Source organism: Salmo salar, chromosome 21 (assembly GCF_965601325.2).
Source record: "Salmo salar chromosome 21, fSalSal1, whole genome shotgun sequence".
NCBI classification, from domain to species: Eukaryota; Metazoa; Chordata; class Actinopteri; order Salmoniformes; family Salmonidae; genus Salmo; species Salmo salar.
The window spans coordinates 54,654,325-54,676,438 of record NC_138311.1 but is presented as its reverse complement, the minus strand read 5'-3'; the positions used below and the strand labels follow the sequence as shown (position 1 = coordinate 54,676,438).

The window sequence follows — 22,114 nt, the reverse complement described above, 5'->3', positions numbered from 1 at the left end:
TGCTGAAATGGCATGTGAGTTCCTCAGCGCAGAGAGCGGCTGGAATGAGAAGGCTCTTCAGGGAGCATTCCGGAACTCACTTACTGAGACCCTCAAGGACGAGTTTCACCATCACTCCCTTGGATTCCCCTCCGGACCTGTTTACCCTGTCCCAACCCAGCTCACTCCAACCTCAGCCTCCACTTCTGGTTTCCTATAACTCATCCGAACTTCCCTGGATCTGCACTTCATCTCTTCCTGTGTTACAATAAATATCTTGGTTCATTCATCCCTGTTTCCTGGTCTGAGTCTGCACTTGGGTTCCCCTGTGCTGCTCCGCCTAACAGCTACAGGATCGGGCGCAGCGCAAATGTCAAATTGTAGGGAGAGAGAGGATTGCCATAAATGAATATGCAGCTCCATAAATTGTTTGGTGATCAAGAATATTAACCTCTCTGGGGTATTTGGGACGCTAGCGGGACACACTATCCAACAGCTAGTGAAATAGCAGGACGGCAAATTCAAAACAACAAAAATCTCATCATTCAAATTTCTCAAACATACAACTATTATATCCCATTTTAAAGACACACTTCTCGTTAATCCAACCACATTGTCCGATTTCAAAAAGGCTTTACGGCGAAAGCATAACATTAGATTATGTTAGGACAGCGCCGAGACAAGAAAAACCACACAGCCATTTTCCAAGCAAGGAGAGGCGTCACAAAAACCAGAAATACAGCTAAAATTAATCACTAACCTTTGATGATCTTCATCAGATGGCACTCATAGGACTTCATGTTACACAATACATGTATGTTTTGCTCGATAAAGTTCATATTTATATCCCAAAACCCCATTTTACATTGGCGTGTAATGTTCAGATATGTTTTGCCTCCCAAAACTTCCGGTGAATGAGCACATCAATTTACAGAAATACTCATCATAAACGTTGATAAAATATTCAACAGTTATTCAAAGAATTATAGATACACTTCTCCTTAATGCAACCGCTGTGTCAGATTTCAAAAAAGCTTTACGGCGAAAGCAAATTTTGCAATAATCTGAGTACTGCGCTCAGATATCAAAACAAGCCATACATATACCCGCTATTTTGGAGTCAACAGAAATGACAAAAATTACATTATAAATATTCACTTACCTTTGATGATCTTCATCAGAATGCACTCCCAGGAATCCCAGTTCCACAATATATGTTTGTTTTGTTTGATAAAGTCCATCATTTATGTCCAAATACCTCCTTTTTGTTTGCGCGTTTAGTCCACTACTCCAAATGCAGGAAGCGCGCGCAAAATGTCACAACGAAAAGTCAAAAAAAGTTCTATTTACGTTCGTAGAAACATGTCAAACGATGTATAGCATCAATCTTTAGGATGTTTTTATCATAAATCTTCAGTAACATTCCAACTGGACAATTCCAATGTCTTCAAAAAAGAAAAGGAACACAGCTAACTCTCACGTGAGAGTGCGCCACTGAACTCATGTCATTTTCTCAGTCATCTGACTCCAGGACCTCTTATTCTCTCCCTATTCACAGTAGAAGCATGAAACAACGTTCTAAAGACTGTTGACATCTAGTGGAAGCCTTAGGAAGTGCAAAATTAACCCTAAGTCACTGTATACTGAATAGGCAATCACTTGAAAAACTACAAACCTCAGATTTCCACACTTCCTGGTTGGATTTTCTCAGGTTTTTGCCTGCCATATGAGTTTTGTTATACTCACAGACATCATTCACGTTTTAGAAACTTCAGAGTGTTTTCTATCCAAATCTACTAATAATATACATATCCTACCTTCTGAGCAGCAAGCAGTTTACTATGGGCACGCCTTTCATCCGGACGTCAAAATACTGCCCCCTACCCTAGAGAAGTTAAGGGACTGTAGATATTTATAATGAGGGATACCTGGAGAAAATCGGACCTCTCTGCAATGAAAATGGATGGCTCTTTCTTCAGTAAAATATATTTTTACCCGACCCTCCCTGAACACTTGAAAAGAAAACCAGTGATGCTCCGCTATACCCCAAATAACAATAAAAACATAAAGTGGATAGCAGAGAACATGGCTACCGTTTACCCTCACTTCTTGGGCAGACCAGAGCCTTAGATATGCAGTTTTAGAAACAGTTATATGTTTTGTAAGTATTACATGGCAAAGTAGTGTGGTGGCTAATTTCTGTATTACCAAATGAGGAGAGAGACAAACTTCACACACCAGTCAGAGTTATAGTTAAACTACATCTTTAATAATAAGAGCTTTGCAAAAGCACTTTGACTTTCAATGATGCGCTATCTGTAATGAACCATTGAAAGTGTCAACACAAAAGTACAAAGATCTTTTATAGCCAAGATACACCCCTCTCAACGTACATGACGAACCACAGATACATAGAATGGGTCACAAGGTTAAGGTTTGTATGAAAGATATCTATAAAACATAGCAGACAGCGACTGCTGTGTCAACAGTTTTCATTGTATAGACCAGTGTCTGGTCCTCCTACTCCAAACTGGAACCGTCTCTCCCTGGTACGGTATAGAACAGAACCATTAGCTCATGTTATCTGGAATGCTCTTTAGGCTTTATTACCCAAAGACATCGTAAATCTCCTCTGTCAGTGCTATCTCATAGAGGCCCATCCTCAGTAAGACACACACACATATGTAGACAATGTTCCATTCTGTCCTCTTCCCTTTCTGATATTCTACATAGCACCAGGGACATGTGAAAGACAAGCCTGACCTCTCCCCTCTCTGAGTGACTGAGCCCCAGCTAAGGGAAGACGTGCAACTGTCAACACCAGAGTCCAAAGGGATACATTCTAATGACAAGTATCTCACATAAGCATATTATGCAAATAAAACATCTTAATTATCTATGTTACTCAACTAATTCTGATTTATCCGCCACAGTAGCCAGAAGGTTGTGGATTCACAGACCACTGTGGACAAGGGTAGGTGTGAAAAGATCCCCATTATAATAAAAGCACTGCATGAATCTATCATCTTATTTGCTGTTCGAGAAAAACATGTGCCTTTTATAAACCTATTTCATGCAATTCTTCATAATTTTACTTGACTGGAGACAAGAAGAATCTTTTTAATACCACAACAGAGCATGACAATGAATGAGCGCATGCTCAAATCAAATCAAATTGTATTGGTCACATACACATGGTTAGCAGATGTTATTGCGAGTGTAGCGAAATGCTTGTGCTTCTAGTTCCGACAGTGCAGTAATATCTAACAAGTAATATCTAACAATTCCACAACAAATACCTAATGGAAAAAGGATTGGAATGGAATAAGAATATATAAATACTGTATATGGATGAGCAATGTCAGAGCGGCATAGGCTAAGATGCAACAGACAGTATAGAATACAGTATATACATATGAGAAGAGTAATGCAAGATTTGTAAACATTATTAAAGTGACTAGTGATCCATTTATTAAAGTGGCATTATTAAAGTGAGTAGTGTTCCATTTATTAAAGTGGCCAATGATTTCAAGTCTGTATGTAGGCAGCAGCCTCTCTGTGTTAGTGATGGCTGTTTAACAGTCTGATGACCTTGAGATAGAAGCTGTTTCTCAGTCTCTCGGTCACAGCTTTGATGCACCTGTACTGACCACGCCTTCTGGATGATAGCGTTTGTGAGGTTTTTAGGTGACAAGCCAAATTTCTTCAGCCTCCTGAGTTTAAAGAGGCGCTGTTGCGCCTTCTTCCCCGCACTGTCTGTGTGGGTGGACCATTTCAGTTTGTCAGTGATGTGTACGCCGAGGAACATGAAACTTTCCACCTTCTCCACTGCTGTCCCGTCGATGTGGATAGTGGGGGGTGGGCTGCTCCCTCTGCTGTTTCCTGAAGTCCACGATCATCTCCTTTTGTTTTGTTGACGTTGAGAGAGAAATTGTTTTCCTGACACCACACTCCGAGGGCCCTCACCTCTTCCCTCAGGTGCTGCAGCACCAGAGATGTTTGATTGGTGAACAAAAGAGGATAGTCTGAATTTGGAACAGTGAAAAAGTTGACAATTAACTATAAAAATTGAGCGTAACAGAACCAGTAAGTATCTGACTATAAAGTATCTGACTATAAATATTGAGTGTAACAGAACCTGGGGTTCAGGGGCAGGCAGAAGGTCATACACAGAGGGTCCAAAAAGGCAACAGGAAAGGCAGGGAAAAGGCTACTAACGTCGTCCGGGAGATCAGGCAAAAGGTTGATAACAGGAAATCCGATAGGCTAAAGTACAGGCAGGGAATAGGCAAAAGTGAGGCAGGCAAAAAACTATCATACTCGGGAAGAGTAAATTATGGGGAAAAACATAGCTCCGAATAGAAGTGTCACAAAACAAACACAATGATGGGGTTCAAAGAACTGAACTAAATAGTGTGTGATAATGACATGCAGGTGTGTGAACAGCTGATCAGAATTCAGGTGATTGGGAGCTGCATTCAGGGGACCTACGTGTTTGAGAGTGTGAGCTGGAAGGTGGGCTGGAGAGTGAGCTGCGTTCAGGGGACCTCCGTGTTTGAGAGTGTGAGCTGGAAGGTGGGCTGGAGAGTGAGCTGCGTTCAGGGGACCTAAGTGTTTGAGAGTGTGAGCTGGAAGGTGGGCCGGAAAGTGAGCTGCGTTCAGGGGACCTACGTGTTTGAGAGTGTGAGTTGGAAGCAGACGTTACAATCATCAGGTAGGCCTATATGCACTGGTAACTCTTATTCATTTGGAAAAGTATCATTTTTTTCTAATGTATTTTCTTTTATTCCATGATAATGTTATTACAAAATAGATTTGTGTTGACTGTGATTAGGGCATGTGAATATAAGAACATCTGCTAAGCTAAATGAACAAACTAGACATGTATAGCACACCATAGCATCCTCAAACCAAAGACTGGCCAAACTCCTGTTTCTAAAAGTGAATTCAAAGGCAGAATGACTGTATAGCCTACTAAGGCATTTTTCTTTTCATTGCAATTTTATTTATTGTTGATGGGTTGTTGAAATGCTGAGCGCGCTCCTACCAGCCTGTAGCTGTCACAATGTTTCACAATTTGTTTCTTAAATGGCAGGCCATAGCCTTTAAATAATAATAATAATAATAATAATAATAATATAGCCTAAATAATTCATTTTAATACCTTCTTAGGCTACCTGGCTTTCTCCTGACTGATTTAGAGTTAGCGTGTCACGTCCTGACCTGAGAGAGATGGTTTATTTCTCTATGTTGTTAGGTCAGGGTGTGGGGTGGGCATTCTATGTTTTATATTTCTATGTTTTGGCCAGGTATGGTTTCCAATCAGAGGCATATCATTGTCTCTGATTGGAAACCATACTTAGGCAGCCCTTTTCCCTCCTTGAGTTGTGGGATCTTATTTTTGTACTGCTGTGTAAAGCCTGCAAGACGTGACACGGTCGCGTTCCATTGTTTATTATTTTGTTTATATGTTGGGAGTTCAAATAAATGTCAAGATGAACACATACCACGCTGCACCTTGGTCTACTACTGTAGACGATCGTTACAGAGCGTGTTGTTTAATATCTTGTTGAACTGTTGACCCTCCATTGATAGTGACAGAATCACACACTGCTTCCCGGGCGAAGTCCTTTTTTTTTTTTTTTTTGTCTTCTTGGCTATAGAAGGTTGTAGCGTAGCCTCTGAATGTCATAGCCGACCAAAGATATCCCGTATGCGTCGGTGTCATGTCTTTCCCCTGGCATTTTACAGCTTGTTTCTATCATAAAACATTGCGAACTAAAGCGTTGCTATGCATCACTTCATATTGGTTTTGACGAATAAACAAGTTGTGGAGTGGGTGGAGGCTTGGCCCTTCACTGGCCAATCAGAACGTGCTCCATGGGTAAATACTGTATGTTGTCTGCTTCAAGTTGTTTTTTATGTATTGCCTTGGAATTAACTCAAATTCGAATGTTAGTCCGTTATGGTTTGTTAAATAGCTTACAGAAACGAAAGGGTACACAGTGTGTTGTGAAATCTGTGAATGTATTGTAATGTTTAAAAAAAAATTATAAAGTGCCTTAATTTTGCTGGACCCCAGGAAGAGTAGCTGCTGCCTTGGCAGGAACTAATGGGGATCCATAATAAACCCCAGGAAGAGTAGCTGCTGCCTTGGCAACAGGAACTAATGGGGAACCATAATAAACCCCAGGAAGAGTAGCTGCTGCCTTGGCAACAGGAACTAATGGGGATCCATAATAAACCCCAGGAAGAGTAGCTGCTGCCTTGGCAGGAACTAATGGGGATCCATAATAAACCCCAGGAAGAGTAGCTGCTGCCTTGGCAACAGGAACTAATGGGGATCCATAATAAACCCCAGGAAGAGTAGCTGCTGCCTTGGCAGGAACTAATGGGGATCCATAATAAACCCCAGGAAGAGTAGCTGCTGCCTTGGCAACAGGAACTAATGGGGATCCATAATAAACCCCAGGAAGAGTAGCTGCTGCCTTGGCAGGAACTAATGGGGATCCATAATAAACCCCAGGAAGAGTAGCTGCTGCCTTGGCAGGAACTAATGGGGATCCATAATAAACCCCAGGAAGAGTAGCTGCTGCCTTGGCAGGAACTAATGGGGATCCATAATAAACCCCAGGAAGAGTAGCCGCTGCCTTGGCAGGAACTAATGGGGATCCATAATAAACCCCAGGAAGAGTAGCTGCTGCCTTGGCAGGAACTAATGGGGATCCATAACAAACCCCAGGAAGAGTAGCTGCCGCCTTGGCAGGAACTAATGGGGATCCATAATAAACCCCAGGAAGAGTAGCTGCTGCCTTGGCAGGAACTAATGGGGATCCATAATAAACCCCAGGAAGAGTAGCCGCTGCCTTGGCAGGAACTAATGGGGATCCATAATAAACCCCAGGAAGAGTAGCTGCTGCCTTGGCAGGAACTAATGGGGATCCATAACAAACCCCAGGAAGAGTAGCTGCCGCCTTGGCAGGAACTAATGGGGATCCATAATAAACCCCAGGAAGAGTAGCTGCCGCCTTGGCAGGAACTAATGGGGATCCATAATAAACCCCAGGAAGAGTAGCTGCCGCCTTGGCAGGAACTAATGGGGATCCATAATAAACCCCAGGAAGAGTAGCTGCTGTCTTGGCAGGAACTAATGGGGACCCATAATAAACCCCAGGAAGAGTAGCTGCTGCCTTGGCAGGAACTAATGGGGATCCATAATAAACCACAGGAAGAGTAGCTGCTGCCTTGGCAGGAACTAATGGGGATCCATAATAAACCCCAGGAAGAGTAGCTGCTGCCTTGGCAGGAACTAATGGGGATCCATAATAAACCCCAGGAAGAGTAGCTGCTGTCTTGGCAGGAACTAATGGGGACCCATAATAAACCCCAGGAAGAGTAGCTGCTGTCTTGGCAGGAACTAATGGGGATCCATAATAAACCCCAGGAAGAGTAGCTGCTGTCTTGGCAGGAACTAATGGGGACCCATAGTAAATACAAATACAACTCCCAAATGTTTTATATACATATTTATATACATATTGGACCCATCTTACAGATCACATTAAGACTTCTCCAGAATTTGCATTACATTCGCGGCACAGACGTTCGCACGATAAAACCAGGACAGTGAATCATTCTAAGTTCAATTTTAATAAAGTTCAACGAAAACAAGCAATTTTTTTTTTTTTTTTTTTTTTTTAGAACAACAGCAATAAATAAATGTAAAATATAATGATATCATAAAACCTCTGTCACAGGCGTCGTAAAGATTGGACCAAGGCGCAGCGAGTAAAGTGCTCATCTTCTTATTTTATTAAAGAAAAAACACTTAAACAAAACAAACGACGAAAACAGTCCAATAAGGTTCACAGACTATACTGGAAACAACCACCCACAAACACAAGAGAAAACTAACCCAACTAAATATGGCCTCCAATTAGAGACAACGACAACCAGCTGCCTCTAATTGGAGGTCATTACCAAAACCCCAACATAGAAATAGAAAACTAGATAAACACATGGAAATAGAAAATGTAGACCATAAACCAAAAAACCTGAACCACACAAAACAAACACCCCCTGCCACGCCCTGACCAAACTACAATAACAAATAACCCCTATTACTGGTCAGGATGTGACAACCTCCAGGATAAAAAAGACACTAGGCATAGCTATTGAACCAGCCTTCATTATAATAGGCCTAAGGTAAAGGTAACCTACAGAGGGCTTGGGTTTTGAACATATGAAATGGAAAACAAGCAATTGTTACAGGGAAATTACTTCTAAATTAGAGATTCAACGGTATTCACAGAGGTTCTCGTCTGTCGTTTCACGCTGGTCATGGACACACGTAGCCTATATCGTGGAGCCGTATTGTGACCATGTGTCCTATTGGTGAGTTCAAGACAACTAGGAACTCGGGGGAAAAAAACAAGGTCAAATCAATCAAGTCAGTGAGTTTCAGTTCGGAAAGTCGGAGCTCTAGAACAGAGTTTCCAAAACACGGCATATGTCTCTATTATTCTGGTTGTGCGTAATATAACCTCACGTAATATGTACATGTCGGTAGGGGTAAAGTGGTTATGCAGAGATAATAAACAGCGAGTAGCAGAAGCATTGAAAAAAAGGGGACCGGGGGGGGTCAATAAAAATAGCCCGGGTAGTAGCCAGTTGATTAGCTGTTCAGCAGTCTTATGGCTTGTGGGAAGAAGCTGTTAAGAAACCTTTTGGACCTACACTTAGCGCTCCGCTACTGCTTGCCGTGCCGTAGCTGAGAGAACAGTCTATGACTTGGGTGGCTGGAAGTTTTTTGGCAATTTGTAGGGCCTTCCTTTGACACCGTCTGGTAAAGAGGTCCTGGATGGTAAGAAGCTTGGCCCCAGTGATGTACTGGGCCATTCGCACAACCCTCTGTAGATCCTTGTGATTGGAGGCCCGAGCAGTTGCTACATCTGACGAGTGTCAGAGAGGGATTTTCTTCTCGTCTCGTAGGCTTGCGTCACTGGGCAGCTCGCGTCAGAGCCGGTGTAGTAGGAGTAGATGTTAGTCCTGTATTGACGCTTTGCCTGTTTGATGGTTCGTCTGAGGGTGTAGCGGGATTTCTGATAAGTAACTTTTTTTGTACTATATTCTAGCTGGTTTTTCTATACATTGGCTGGACAGAATGGGTGTGTCGGGTAAGCTTAAGGGGGTGGGGGGGGGGTGTCTCTTTGTTAACAAGCCCTGAATGCTGATTGGCTGACACCCGTGGTATATCAGACCGTATACCACGGGTATGACAAAACATTTATTTTTACTGCTCTAATTACGTTGGTAACCGGTTTATAATAGCAATAAGGCACCTTGGGGTTTTGTTGTATATGGCCAATATACCACGGCTAAGGGCCTTATTGCTTGATTATGTTCCGTCCCCCAACCATCCTGTCACGACTTCCGCCGAAGTCGGCCCGTCTCCTTGTTCGGGCGGCGTTCGGCGGTCGACGTCACCGGCCTTCTAGTTACCACTGATCTATGTTTCCCTGTTCGTTTGCTTTTGTCTTTATTTTTCACACCTGTTTATGATTCCCTGATTATGTTCATTATTTAACCCTCTGGCTTCCTGTTTGTCCGTGATTGTTTCCTGTTTTGTGGTTGTTGGAGGTGTTTCTCCAAACCCTGTCTTTTGCTATGGAAGAAGTTTTATTATGATTTTGAGTAAACACGTTTTGTTTGCACTCATTCCTGTGTCCTGCACCTGACTCCAATACTTCTTCTAACGAAAGCATTACAGAATCACGGACCTCCCACCAACCACGGACCAAGCAGCGGGCCCAGGAGGAGGAAGGATCCTGGGCCAGGGAGAAAAGGGAGTGGAGGATATCTTGGACATGGGAGGGGATAATGGCAGGGGACAAGACCCTGCCATAGAGACAGGTGGAGACAGCAGAGAGGAACGGCGAAGGTGGAACGAAGACCGGGACTGTTACAGGGGTACACGGTTGGCATTTAAACCAGAGAGGCAGCCCCAAGAAATTTCAGGGGGGGGGGGGTACTGTCACGACTTCTGCCGAAGTCGGCCCCTCTCTTTGTTCGGGCGGCGTTCGGCGGTCGACGTCACCGGCTTACTATTTACCACCGATCTTTGTTTTCCTTTTCTTTGCAGTGTGATGCTTGTCGTCTGTTCGTTTTTCTTGTTTTGTTTTTTGGTAAATTAACATTCACGTACCCGCTGCGCCTTGGTCCATTCACTACGACGACGGTTACACATCCGCTCAAGAAAAAAAATGTAATCTATATTTTTAGGTAGTTGACTATTTACAACCACGAACCAAATGCTGGCACTAAGACCGCACTCAACCAGCTGTATAAGGCCATAAGCCAACAAGAAAACACTCATTCATAGGTGGCGCTCCTAGTGGCCGGCGATTTTAGTGAAGGAAAATTGTTACCTAATGTCACCTGTGCAACTAGAGATGAAACAAACTCTAGATCACCTGTATTCCACCTGTATTCCACCTGTATTCCACCTGTATTCCACCTGTATTCCACCTGTATTCCACACACAGAGACACATTCAAAGCTCTCCCTCGCCCTTCATTTGTCAAATCTGACCAGAACTCTATCTTCCTCATTCCTGCTTACAAGCAAAAACTCAAGCAGAAAGTACCAGTGAAGCGCTCAATACTAAAGTGGTCCAATGAAGCGGATGCTAAGCTACAGGACTGTTTCCCTAGCACAGACTAGAATATGTTCCGGGACTCATCCGATGGGATTGAGGAGTTTACCACGTCAGTCACTAGCTTCATTATAAGGGCATCGTAAACGTAAATCCCCACAGTGACCAGTGACCATACGTACATATCCCAACCAGAAGCCATTGATTACAAGCAACAGCCGCACTGAGCTAAAGGCTAGTGCAATCACTAGCCGGCCACCACCCGGTTACTCAACCCTGCACTTTAGAGGCTGCTGCCCTATATACTGTACATAGACATGGAATCACTGGTCACTTTAATAATGGAACACTAGTCACTTTAATAATGTTTACATACTGCTTTACTCATCTCATATGTATATACTGTATATTATTCTACTGTATTTTAGTCAATGCCACTCCGACATTGCACATCCTAATATTTCTATATTTCTTAATCGCATTCTTTTACTTTTAGATGTGTGTATTGTTGTGAAATGTTAGATACTACTGCACTGTGTGAGCTAGGAACACAAGCATTTCACTACACCCTCAATAACATCAGCTAAATATTGATATATGACCAATACAATTTGATTTAATTTAGAGCTGCCACTTTCAAGGATAAGGTTCTGGAACAGTTGTTTATTGTTTAACTTTACCTCCAAATCCAATCTTTTACATTTATTTTGACCTGCTATATAGCTCCAATAAACCATTGAACACAACGTTTTTTTGTTGTTGTATAGCTTAACGGTTTATGGAAGCACACATACACTCATTTCAAACCACTATAAATACACTCTAGTATAAAATAAAGGGATCATGCTCAGTTATGTTCCCTTGCAAAATAAATAAATAAATAAATACAGTAGGGGAAGGGGTAGTTGTTTGGGCTATTTATAGATGGGCTATGTACAGGTGCAGTGATCTGTGAGCTGCTCTGACAGCTGGTGCTTAAAGGCAGTGAGGGAGATAAGTGTTTCCAGTTTCAGAGATTTTTGTTGTTTGTTCCAGTCATTGGCAGCAGAGAATTAGAAGAAGAGACGGCCGAAGGAGGAATTGGCTTTGGGGGTGACCAGAGAGATATACCTGCTGGAGCGCGTGCTACAGGTGGGTGCTGCTATGGTGACCAGCGAGCTGAGATAAGGCGGGGCCTTACATAGCAAAGACTTATAGATGACCTGTAGCCAGTGGGTTTGGCGACGAGTATGAAGCGAGGGCCAGCCAACGAGAGTGTACAGGTCGCAGTGGTGGGTAGTATATTTACATTTACATTTACATTTTAGTCATTTAGCAGACGCTCTTATCCAGAGCGACTTACAGTAGTGAATGCATACATTTAATTTAATTTCATATATTTATTTTTTCTTTAAAATAAATGTTCTTCCCCGTACTGGGCCCCCCGTGGGAATCGAACCCACAACCCTGGCGTTGAAAACACCATGCTCTACCAACTGAGCTACAGGAGGAATATTTTGAGTACATTTCTGATTTGAGTCTTGAGCTAAAAAAGTTTAAAGAACCATTGTATGATCTAAAAACCATCTGATGCAAGACGGTTCCAAGACATAACTCACTATGTGTTATATACTATAGTATATGGGGCTTTGGTGACAAAACGGATGGCACTGTGATAGACTGCATCCAGTTTATTGAGTAGGGTATTGGAGGCTATATTGTAAATGACATCGCCGAAGTCGAGGATCGGTAGGATGGTCAGTTTTACGAGGGTATGTTTGGCAGCATGAGTGAAGGATGCTTTGTTGCGAAATAGGAAGCCAATTCTAGATTTAACTTTGGATTGGAGATGTTTGATGTGAGTCTGGAAGGAGAGTTTACAGTCTAACCAGACACTTAGGTATTTGCACCCCATTATTTCTATTTCTACTTTGCACTTTCTTCCACTACAAATCTACCATTCCAGTGTTTTACTTGCTATATTGTATTTACTTTGCCACCATGGCCTTTTTTGCCTTTACCTCCCTTACCTCACCTCATTTGCTCACATTGTATATAGACTTATTTTTCTACTGTATTATTGACTGTATGTTTGTTTTACTCCATGTGTAACTCTGTGTTGTTGTATGTTGTCGAACTGCTTTGCTTTATCTTGGCCAGGTCGCAATTGTAAATGAGAACTTGTTCAACTTGCCTACCTGGTTAAATAAAGGTGAAAAAAAAAAAAAATTGTTAGGTTTGTTGCTTATCACAATGCAACAGGCATACAGGGAAGGGCAACAGGCATGCAGGGAAGGGCAACAGGCATGCAGGGAAGGGCAACAGGCATACAGGGAAGGGCAACAGGCATACAGGGAAGGGCAACTGACGTTCCAGAACACTGACATGTTCTAGACCTTCTCTCCGCTTCAGCTGTTTGTGACGTGGTCACTGGGAGGTAAGACAAGGAAAGAGAAAGCTGTAGAAGAAGTAAGGGGATTGCGGAGTTATGGTGCCGGGGGCAGGGCACCGAGGAAAACGTTAAATAAATATATAATAGTTTTTAGGTATACCGAATTATATTATTCCGTGGACCGGCTGTCACGAACTGCATTCCAGAAGCTCTCCACAATAATTCATTTCCATTTTAAGAAGAGAGAGACAGAGACGGAAAGCATTCGCTGTTACTTCTAAAAAGGTACAGTAGTTTTTTTAATAGCCATTATCCATTTATGCGTGGGCCTATTTTTGTTAGTGTGAATAGATTGACCGGGCTACAGGACGCTCCGTTCTCTATGATATCATTAGTCATTGTCAGTTAATTCATGACTTCATGAGTCATATCCCACCTGTTGAAGGCAAAACATTAACAGTGCATTTGTACAACTAGACTAGAGGCCCACTAACAGTATATTGTAATGAAGCAGGCAGGGAGCAGGGCTCGAACCCTCGACCTTCTAGCCCGAAGTCCAACGCGCTATCGACTGTGCCACAAAACCAAGCTCGTGCGGCATTGTTGATATCGGCGCTTATAAACCCAGATACGTTACAGTATTAATTCAGTAATACAACTAGACTAGTAGCCCACTGACAGTGTATTAATTCAGTAATACAACTAGACTAGTAGCCCACTGACAGTGTATTAATTCAGTAATACAACTAGACTAGTGGCCCACTGACAGTGTATTAATACAGTAATACAACTAGACTAGTAGCCCACTGACAGTGTATTAATACAGTAATACAACTAGACTAGTAGCCCACTGACAGTGTATTAATACAGTAATACAACTAGACTAGTAGCCCACTGACAGTGTATTAATACAGTAATACAACTAGACTAGTAGCCCACTGACAGTGTATTAATACAGTAATACAACTAGACTAGTAGCCCACTGACAGTGTATTAATACAGTAATACAACTAGACTAGTAGCCCACTGACAGTGTATTAATACAGTAATACAACTAGACTAGTAGCCCACTGACAGTGTATTAATACAGTAATACAACCAGATTGCAGCCAACTAAGCTCATAAGGCCTTGTTTTAAAAAATCAAGAAGGTAATGGTTGAATTGGAATGACCATTGAACAGCAGTAATCATCACTGATTGTGCCATTAAAAAGTTATCCTGTTTTACACTACATGGCCAGCAGTATGTGGACTCCCCTTCCAATTAGTGGATTTAGCTATTTCAGCCACACCTGTTGCTGACAGGTGTATACAATCAAGCACACAGCCGTGCAATCTCCATAGACAAACATTGGCAGTAGAATAGCACATACTGAAGAGCTCAGTGACATTCAACGTGGCACCGTCAAATTTCTGCCTTGCTGGAGCTGCCCCGGTCAACTGTAAGTGTTGTTATTGTGAAGTGGAAACGTCTAGGAGCAACAACGGCTCTGCTGCGAAGTGGTAGGCCACACAAGCTCACAGAACGGGACCGCCTAGTGCTGAAGCACATAGCGCGTAAAAATGGTCTGTCCTCGGTTAAAACACTCACTACCGAGTTCCAAACTGCCTCTAGGAACAACGTCATCACAATAACTGTTCGTCAGGAGCTTCATAAAATGAGTTTCCGTGGCCGAGCAGCCACACACAAGATTAAGATCACCATGCATGATGCCAAGTGTTGGCTGGAGTGGTTTAAAACTCACAGCCATTGGACTCTGGAGCAGTGGAAACACGTTCTTTGGAGTGATGAATCAAGCTTCACCATCTGGCAGTCTGACGGACAAATCTGGGTTTGCCGGATGCTAGGAGAACGCTACCTTCCCAAATGCATAGTGCCAACTGTAAAGTTTGGTGGAGGAGGAATAATGGTCTGGGGCCGTTTTTCATGGTTCGGGCTAGGCCCCTTAATTCCAGTGAAGGGAAATCTTAATGCTAACAATGACATTCTAGCCGATTCTGTGCTTCCAATTTTGTGGCAACAGTGTGGAGAAGGCCCTTTCCTGTTTCAGCATGACAATGCCCCCGTGCACAAAGCGAGTTCCATACAGAAATGGTTTGTTAAGATCGGTGTGGAAGAACTTTGCTGGCCTGCATAGAGCCCTGACCTCAACCCCATCGTACACCTTTGGAATGAATTGGAACGCCGTCTGTGAGCCAGGCCTAATCACCCAACATTAGTGCCCGACCTCACTAATGCTCTTGTGGCTGAATGGAAGCAAGTCCCCGCAGCAGTGTTCCAACATCTAGTGGAAAGCCTTCCCAGAAAAGTGGAGGCTGTTATAGCAGCAAAGGGGAGACCAACTCCATATTAATGTCCAGGATTCTGGAATGAGATGTTCGACGAGCAGGTGTCCACATACCTTCGGTCATGTAGTGTATATCTTAGGGTATTAGGTCAGAGAGTTTTGAAAGATGGGACAATCCTCGTCCTGCAGGGAAACTACATTATTTTATAGTTTAAAAAAAAAGAAATGATTTTGAGCTTAAAAATGACATTTCGGGGAATTTTCTAAAGTTAAAGATTTGCTATTTGAATTTTCTAAATATTTTTTATAATATTAATTTCCATGTCAGCTCAATGCCCAGAAATGATCTTCTCCATAGCAAAGGATCTTCATTACAAACCCTCTAAAAAAGTGTTTAAAAAAAGAAAACTGCCAATAATGAATATTAACATAAAAATGATCATATGTAGTTTCTTCACTCTCTGATTTTAAAGAATATTTCTCTCAAAACTTTGATTCCTAAAAAAAAAAAAGAAATCTGGAGATTTGGTGAACTCCATGCAGATTTCTCTAAAAAAATGTATTAATCATGAATGAGCATGGTCAGCTTTACAATAAGGACCCCTTCTTCATGTCTTCATTATATATAGTGAAACAAGACCACTCACGGTCTGGAAAGTTCTTTACTTTTGATAGATTTAAACAAACAATATTAAAATCACCATGGTCACAACCATTAACTGTCAACTCCATCTCCCTGATAGATTAAGATAGGATATGTTTATTTTAATTATGGTTTAGATTTCATGAAGCAACTGAGGAAAAACCAAATTGCAATTTTCTATACCACTTGAATGAGGAAGGAAAATTATATTTTTGTCCAAAAAAATCCCCCCCAAAAAACATAAACTCTCTCAGATTTTGGTCTAACATCACGTCTGTCAGAGTGCTGAAAGATCTTTAATAGAATGGTTGTTTTCAACTGGGGATTTTCAAATTAATCATATATTTTACAAATGTTTATATTGAACTTTTATTTTATTAAGAGGCAAAAAATATGTAACGTTTTGAGTATATGTATTAACTCTGTCAGTGGCTTGTCAACTCCTTAAGATTCATATTATAAACACATATTTATCACTGTTCTGCAACATATGAAGAGTTTAATTCCAAAACGCTACATCCACCAATTTTTTCACACCAATCACCAATTTTTCCTTATGGGTATCATGTACGTGTAAAATATTACTGTTCTCAGATTTTTTTTTATGCACAGATTTTAGGTGTGTATTACATATTTTATAATTGTATTTTTTAGCTCTATATATCCATTGTTTAGCTGGAAGGGAATGTTCATATCCTTTATCTTTGATTGTGATATGCAAGTCACTCTGGATAAGAGCATTTCATTTTACTGTAATGATTCATTCATTTAATTACATTTTTTTTGTGTCGATTTCACAAATGTATAATTTGTACAGTTCTTTATTAAACATGTAGTTGTTTGTTGCATTTGACAGATTTGTAGATTTAAACAATTGAGGCCTTAACACTTGTTGAACGATAAATGTACAAATGAAATGCCTTTTATGTTGTTGGACGGAGTTGACATCCATCTAGTTAGATTACATCCATCCAATTAGATTACATCCATCCAGTTAGATTACATCCATCCAGTTAGATTACATCCATCTTGTTAGATTACGTCTATCTAGTTAGATTACATCCATCCAGTTAGATTACATCCATCCAGTTAGATTACATCCATCCAGTTAGATTACATCCATCCAGTTAGATTACATCCATCCAGTTAGATTACATCCATCCAGTTAGATTACATCCATCCAGTTAGATTACATCCACCCAGTTAGATTACATCCCTCCAGTTAGATTACATTTCCATCCAGTTAGATTACATCCATCCAGTTAGTTACATTTTATGAAAACATTTAGGAATTCCTTTACGTGGTCTGGTAGCTGATACTTTGGTCTGTCAAAATATATATTTCAAATGTTAATATTTAGAAAAATACATTTGAAAAACACACACCAATACATTTGTGAAGAGGGCACGACAACACATTTTCCCCCTCAGGAGACTGGGGCCCAGATCCTCAAAAACTTCTACCGTTGCACCATCGAGAGCATCTTGACTGGTTCCATCACTGCCTGGTATGGCAACTGCTCGGCATCGTAAGGCCTTATCATATTGCTGTTATCATGGTATCATATTGTTGTTATCATGTTGCTGTATCATGGTATTATATTGTTGTTATCATGTTGTTGTAATTATTATTTTGTTGTTATCATGTTATCATATTGTTGTTGTTATCATATTGTTGTTATTATATTGTTGTTGTTATGATATTGTTGTTGTTATGATATTGTTGTTATCATGTTGTTGTAATTATTATGTTGTTGTTATCATGTTGTTGTTGTTATGTTTGTTGTCATCATGTTGTTGTTATTATTGTTGTTATCATGTTGTTGTAATTATTAAATTGTGTTATCATGTTGTTGTTGTTATCATATTGTTGTTATCATGTTGTCGTTGTGATATTGTTGTTATCATGTTGTTGTATTATATTGTTGTTATTATGTTATCATATTGTTGTTATGCTATTGGTTATTATATTGTTGTTATCATATTGTTGTTATCGGGTTATCATGTTGTTGTTATTATATTGTTGTTATCATATTGTGCTAGGCAGCTTGTTGTTATTATATTGTTGTTATCATGGTATCATATTGTTGTTATTATATTGTTGTTATCATATTGTTGTTATTATATTGTTGTTATCATGTTGTTGTTATCATGTTGTTGTTATCATATTGTTGTTATTATATTGTTGTTATCATATTGTTGTTATCATATTGTTGTTATCATATTGTTGTTATCATGTTGTTGTTATCATGTTGTTGTTATTGTGTTGTTGTTATTATATTGTTGTTATTATGTTATCATTTTGTTGTTAATATATTGTTGTTGTTATCATATTGTTGTTATCATATTGTTGTTAATATATTGTTGTTATCATATTGTTGTTATCATGTTGTTGTTATTGTTGTTATCATATTGTTGTTATCATGTTGTTGTTATCATGTTGTTGTTATTGTGTTGTTGTTATTATATTGTTGTTATTATGTTATCATTTTGTTGTTAATATATTGTTGTTGTTATCATATTGTTGTTATCATATTGTTGTTATCATATTGTTGTTATCATATTGTTGTTATCATATTGTTGTTATCATATTGTTGTTATTGTGTTGTTGTTATCATATTGTTGTTATCATGTTATCATATTGTTGTTATTATATTGTTGTTATCATATTGTTGTTATCATATTGTTGTTATTATATTGTTGTTATTGTGTTGTTGTTATTATATTGTTGTTATTATATTGTTGTTGTTATGTTATCATTTTGTTGTTAATATATTGTTGTTGTTATCATATTGTTGTTATTATATTGTTGTTATCATGTTGTTGTTCTCATAGGGCTGGGCGATATGGCCTAAAAATCATATCTTGATTTTTTTTGTCATTGATAGGCAATTCACAATAGATACAGTATATGTATTTTTTTCCCACACATGTTCATTGATACTCTCGTTTTAGTAGGGTCTGCTCTGTTCTACATTTTGGGAGTTGAGACATAAAAAGGGTATCGTTACAAAGGTCAAGTTCTCGTCTATTACAGTAAAATAATGTAACTAAGCGTTTCAGCCGATTCTGTTGGACCAAACCTCAAATGCAAATAGCTAGTTTAAACCCCTTGTTGTCAGTGAGGACGAAGTGATCTTTCATCTTTGTAAGTGGAAGGTGGAGAGGCTTGGTGTCTGTGGAGTGGGGAGGTGTACAGTCAACACAGCACAGAAGGAGGAGGGGCTTGGTGTCTGTGGAGTGGGAAGGTGCACCGTCCACACAGCACAGAAGGAGGAGGGGCTTGGTGTCTGTGGAGTGGGAAGGTGCACCGTCCACACAGCACAGAAGGAGGAGGGGCTTGGTGTCTGTGGAGTGGGAAGGTGCACCGTCAACACAGCACAGAATGAGGAGGGGCTTGGTGTCTGTGGAGTGGGAAGGTGCACCGTCCACACAGCACAGAAGGAGGAGGGGCTTGGTGTCTGTGGAGTGGGAAGGTGCACCGTCCACACAGCACAGAAGGAGGAGGGGCTTGGTGTCTGTGGAGTGGGAAGGTGCACCGTCCACACAGCACAGAAGGAGGAGGGGCTTGGTGTCTGTGGAGTGGGAAGGTGCACCGTCCACACAGCACAGAAGGAGGAGGGGCTTGGTGTCTGTGGAGTGGGAAGTGGCCTAATTTGCAATTTCAACAGCCTGACCATATCACTTTTGTTTTGGTAAACTGACAAATGGGTCTGGGGAATTATTTCCACTATCAACTTTCAGCTATGACTGACAGTCCATGAGATCATTATGATCATTTTAAACATGGTTTGAAGCTATTTATTTACAAAGACAAAAAATGTCAACAACTACAATAAACAGTAGGATTATAGAACCACAAATCCTGGGTTATGATAGGGTTAACACAGTTCTACTAGACTAATAAAGCAGTTTGATTGGTTAATCGATATGCCACAAGATAAGATGCCATGAGGCGTTGAAAGATCCATCCGTATGGTCATTGAGAACTATCAGAACTATTGTTGTGTATCTCCCACTGATGAGATTTGTTGTTGTTGTTAACATTTGCAGTGAGGTCAGTGAAGAAGAAGACATGGTGGATTATTATGATGTTCTGGGAGTGTCACGAAGCGCCTCTCCGGAGGATATCAAGAAGGCGTAAGTAAAGGACTGGTTCAAGGACTCATCCTACTCTAGAATCTGTCTCTTTCCACTCCAAAATAGGCCTGTATAGGCTTCATGAGGCATCATCTCTAGGCTAACTATTAGACTGGTGTGGTTCCTCTGTATACCGCTACAGTAGCTACTGAAAGCTCAACCACACTGACTGATAGAGGTACTGGGCTTACGCTGAGTCTACAAAACATTAAGAACACCTTTCTAATATTGAGTTGGAACCCCTTTTGCCCTCAGAACAGCCTCAATTTGTCGGGTCATGGACTCTACAAGGTGTGGAAAGCATTCCACAGGGATGCTGGTCCATGTTGACTATAATGCTTCCCACAGTTGTGTCAAGTTGGCTGGATGTCCTTTGGGTTGTGAACCGTTCTTGATAAACATGGGAAACGGTTAAGCTTGAAAAAAACAGCAGCGTGGCAGTTCTTGACACAAACCGGTGCAACTGGTACCTACTATCATACCCCGCTCAAAGGCACTTAAATATTTTGTTTTGCCCATTCACCCTTGGAATGGCACACATACACAATCCATGTCTCAATAATCTCAAGACTTAAAAATCCTTATTTATTCTGCCTCCTCCGATTCATCTACAGTCTTGGCCAAAAGTTTTGAGAATGACACAAATATTAATTTTCACAAAGTCTGCTGCCTTAGTTTGTATGATGGCAATTTGCATATCATCCAGAATGTTATGAAGAGTGATCAGATGAATTGCAATTAATTGCAAAGTCCCTCTTTGCCATGCAAATTAACTGAATCCCCCAAAAACATTTCCACTGCATTTCAGCCCTGCCACAAAAGGACCAGCTGACATCATGTCAGTGATTCTCTCGTTAACACAGGTGTGTGTTGACGAGGACAAGGCTGGAGATCACTCTGTCATGCTGATTGAGTTCGAATAACAGACTGGAAGCTTCAAAAGGAGGGTGGTGTTTGGAATCATTGTTCTTCCTCTGTCAATCATGGTTACCTGCAAGGAAACATGTGCCGTCATCATTGCTTTGCACAAAAAGAGCTTCACAGGCAAGGATATTGCTGCCAGTAAGATTGCACCTAAATCAACCATTTATCGGATCATCAAGAACTTCATGGAGAGTGGTTCAATTGTTGTGGAGAAGGCTTCAGGGCGCCCAAGAAAGTCCAGCAAGCGCCAGGACCGTCTCCTAAAGTTGATTCAGCTGCAGGATCGGGGCACCACCAGTACAGAGCTTGCTCAAGAATGGCAGCAGGCAGGTGTGAGTGCATCTGCATGCACAGTGAGGTGAAGACTTTTGGAGGATGGCCTGGTGTCAAGAAGGGCAGCAAAGAAGCCACTTCTCTCCAGGAAAAACATCAGGGACAGACTGCTATTCTGCAAAAGGTACAGGGATTTTACTGCTGAGGACTGGGGTAAAGTCATTTTCTCTGATGAATCCCCTTTCTGATTGTTTGGGGCATCCGGAAAAAAAGCTTGTCCGGAGAAGACAAGGTGAGCGCTACCATCAGTCCTGTGTCATGCCAACAGTAAAGCATCCTGAGACGACTCATGTGTGGGGTTGCTTCTCAGCCAAGGGAGTGGGCTCACTCACAATTTTGCCTAAGAACACAGCCATGAATAAAGAATGGTACCAACACATCCACCGAGCAACTTCTCCCAACCATCCAGGAACAGTTTGGTGACGAACAATGCCTTTTCCAGCATGATGGAGCACATTGGCAAAAGTGATAACTAAGTGGCTCGGGGAACAAAACATCGATATTTTGTGTCCATGGCCAGGAAACTCCCGAGACCTTAATACCATTGAGGACCTGTGGTCAATCCTCAGGAGGCGGGTGGACAAACAAAAACCCACAAATTCTGACAAACGCCAAGTATTGATTATGCAAGCATGGGCTGCCATCAGTCAGGATGTGGCCCAGAAGTTAATTGACAGCATGCCAGGGCGGATTGCAGAGGTCTTGAAAAAGAAGGGTCAACACTGCAAATATTGACTCTTTGCATCAACTTCATGTAATTGTCAATAAAAGCCTTTGACACT

At 41.1% G+C, this 22,114-nt stretch overlaps 1 protein-coding gene across 3 annotated transcripts in view; it reads left to right on the top strand.

Moving 5' to 3' along the window:
* LOC106582522 (dnaJ homolog subfamily B member 6) overlaps window positions 1–22,114 on the top strand; it is a 39,878-nt gene that overhangs the window by 6,030 nt on the left and 11,734 nt on the right. The window contains exons 2-4 of one of the 3 annotated variants that reach the window (XM_082967242.1): window positions 2,713–2,953; window positions 11,669–11,764; window positions 19,989–20,075. In XM_082967242.1, the coding sequence (XP_082823368.1) occupies window positions 20,011–20,075 (65 nt within the window). In that variant the 5' untranslated portion in view covers window positions 2,713–2,953; window positions 11,669–11,764; window positions 19,989–20,010. The other 2 variants (XM_014165697.3, XM_014165699.3) reach the window with 2 other exon arrangements.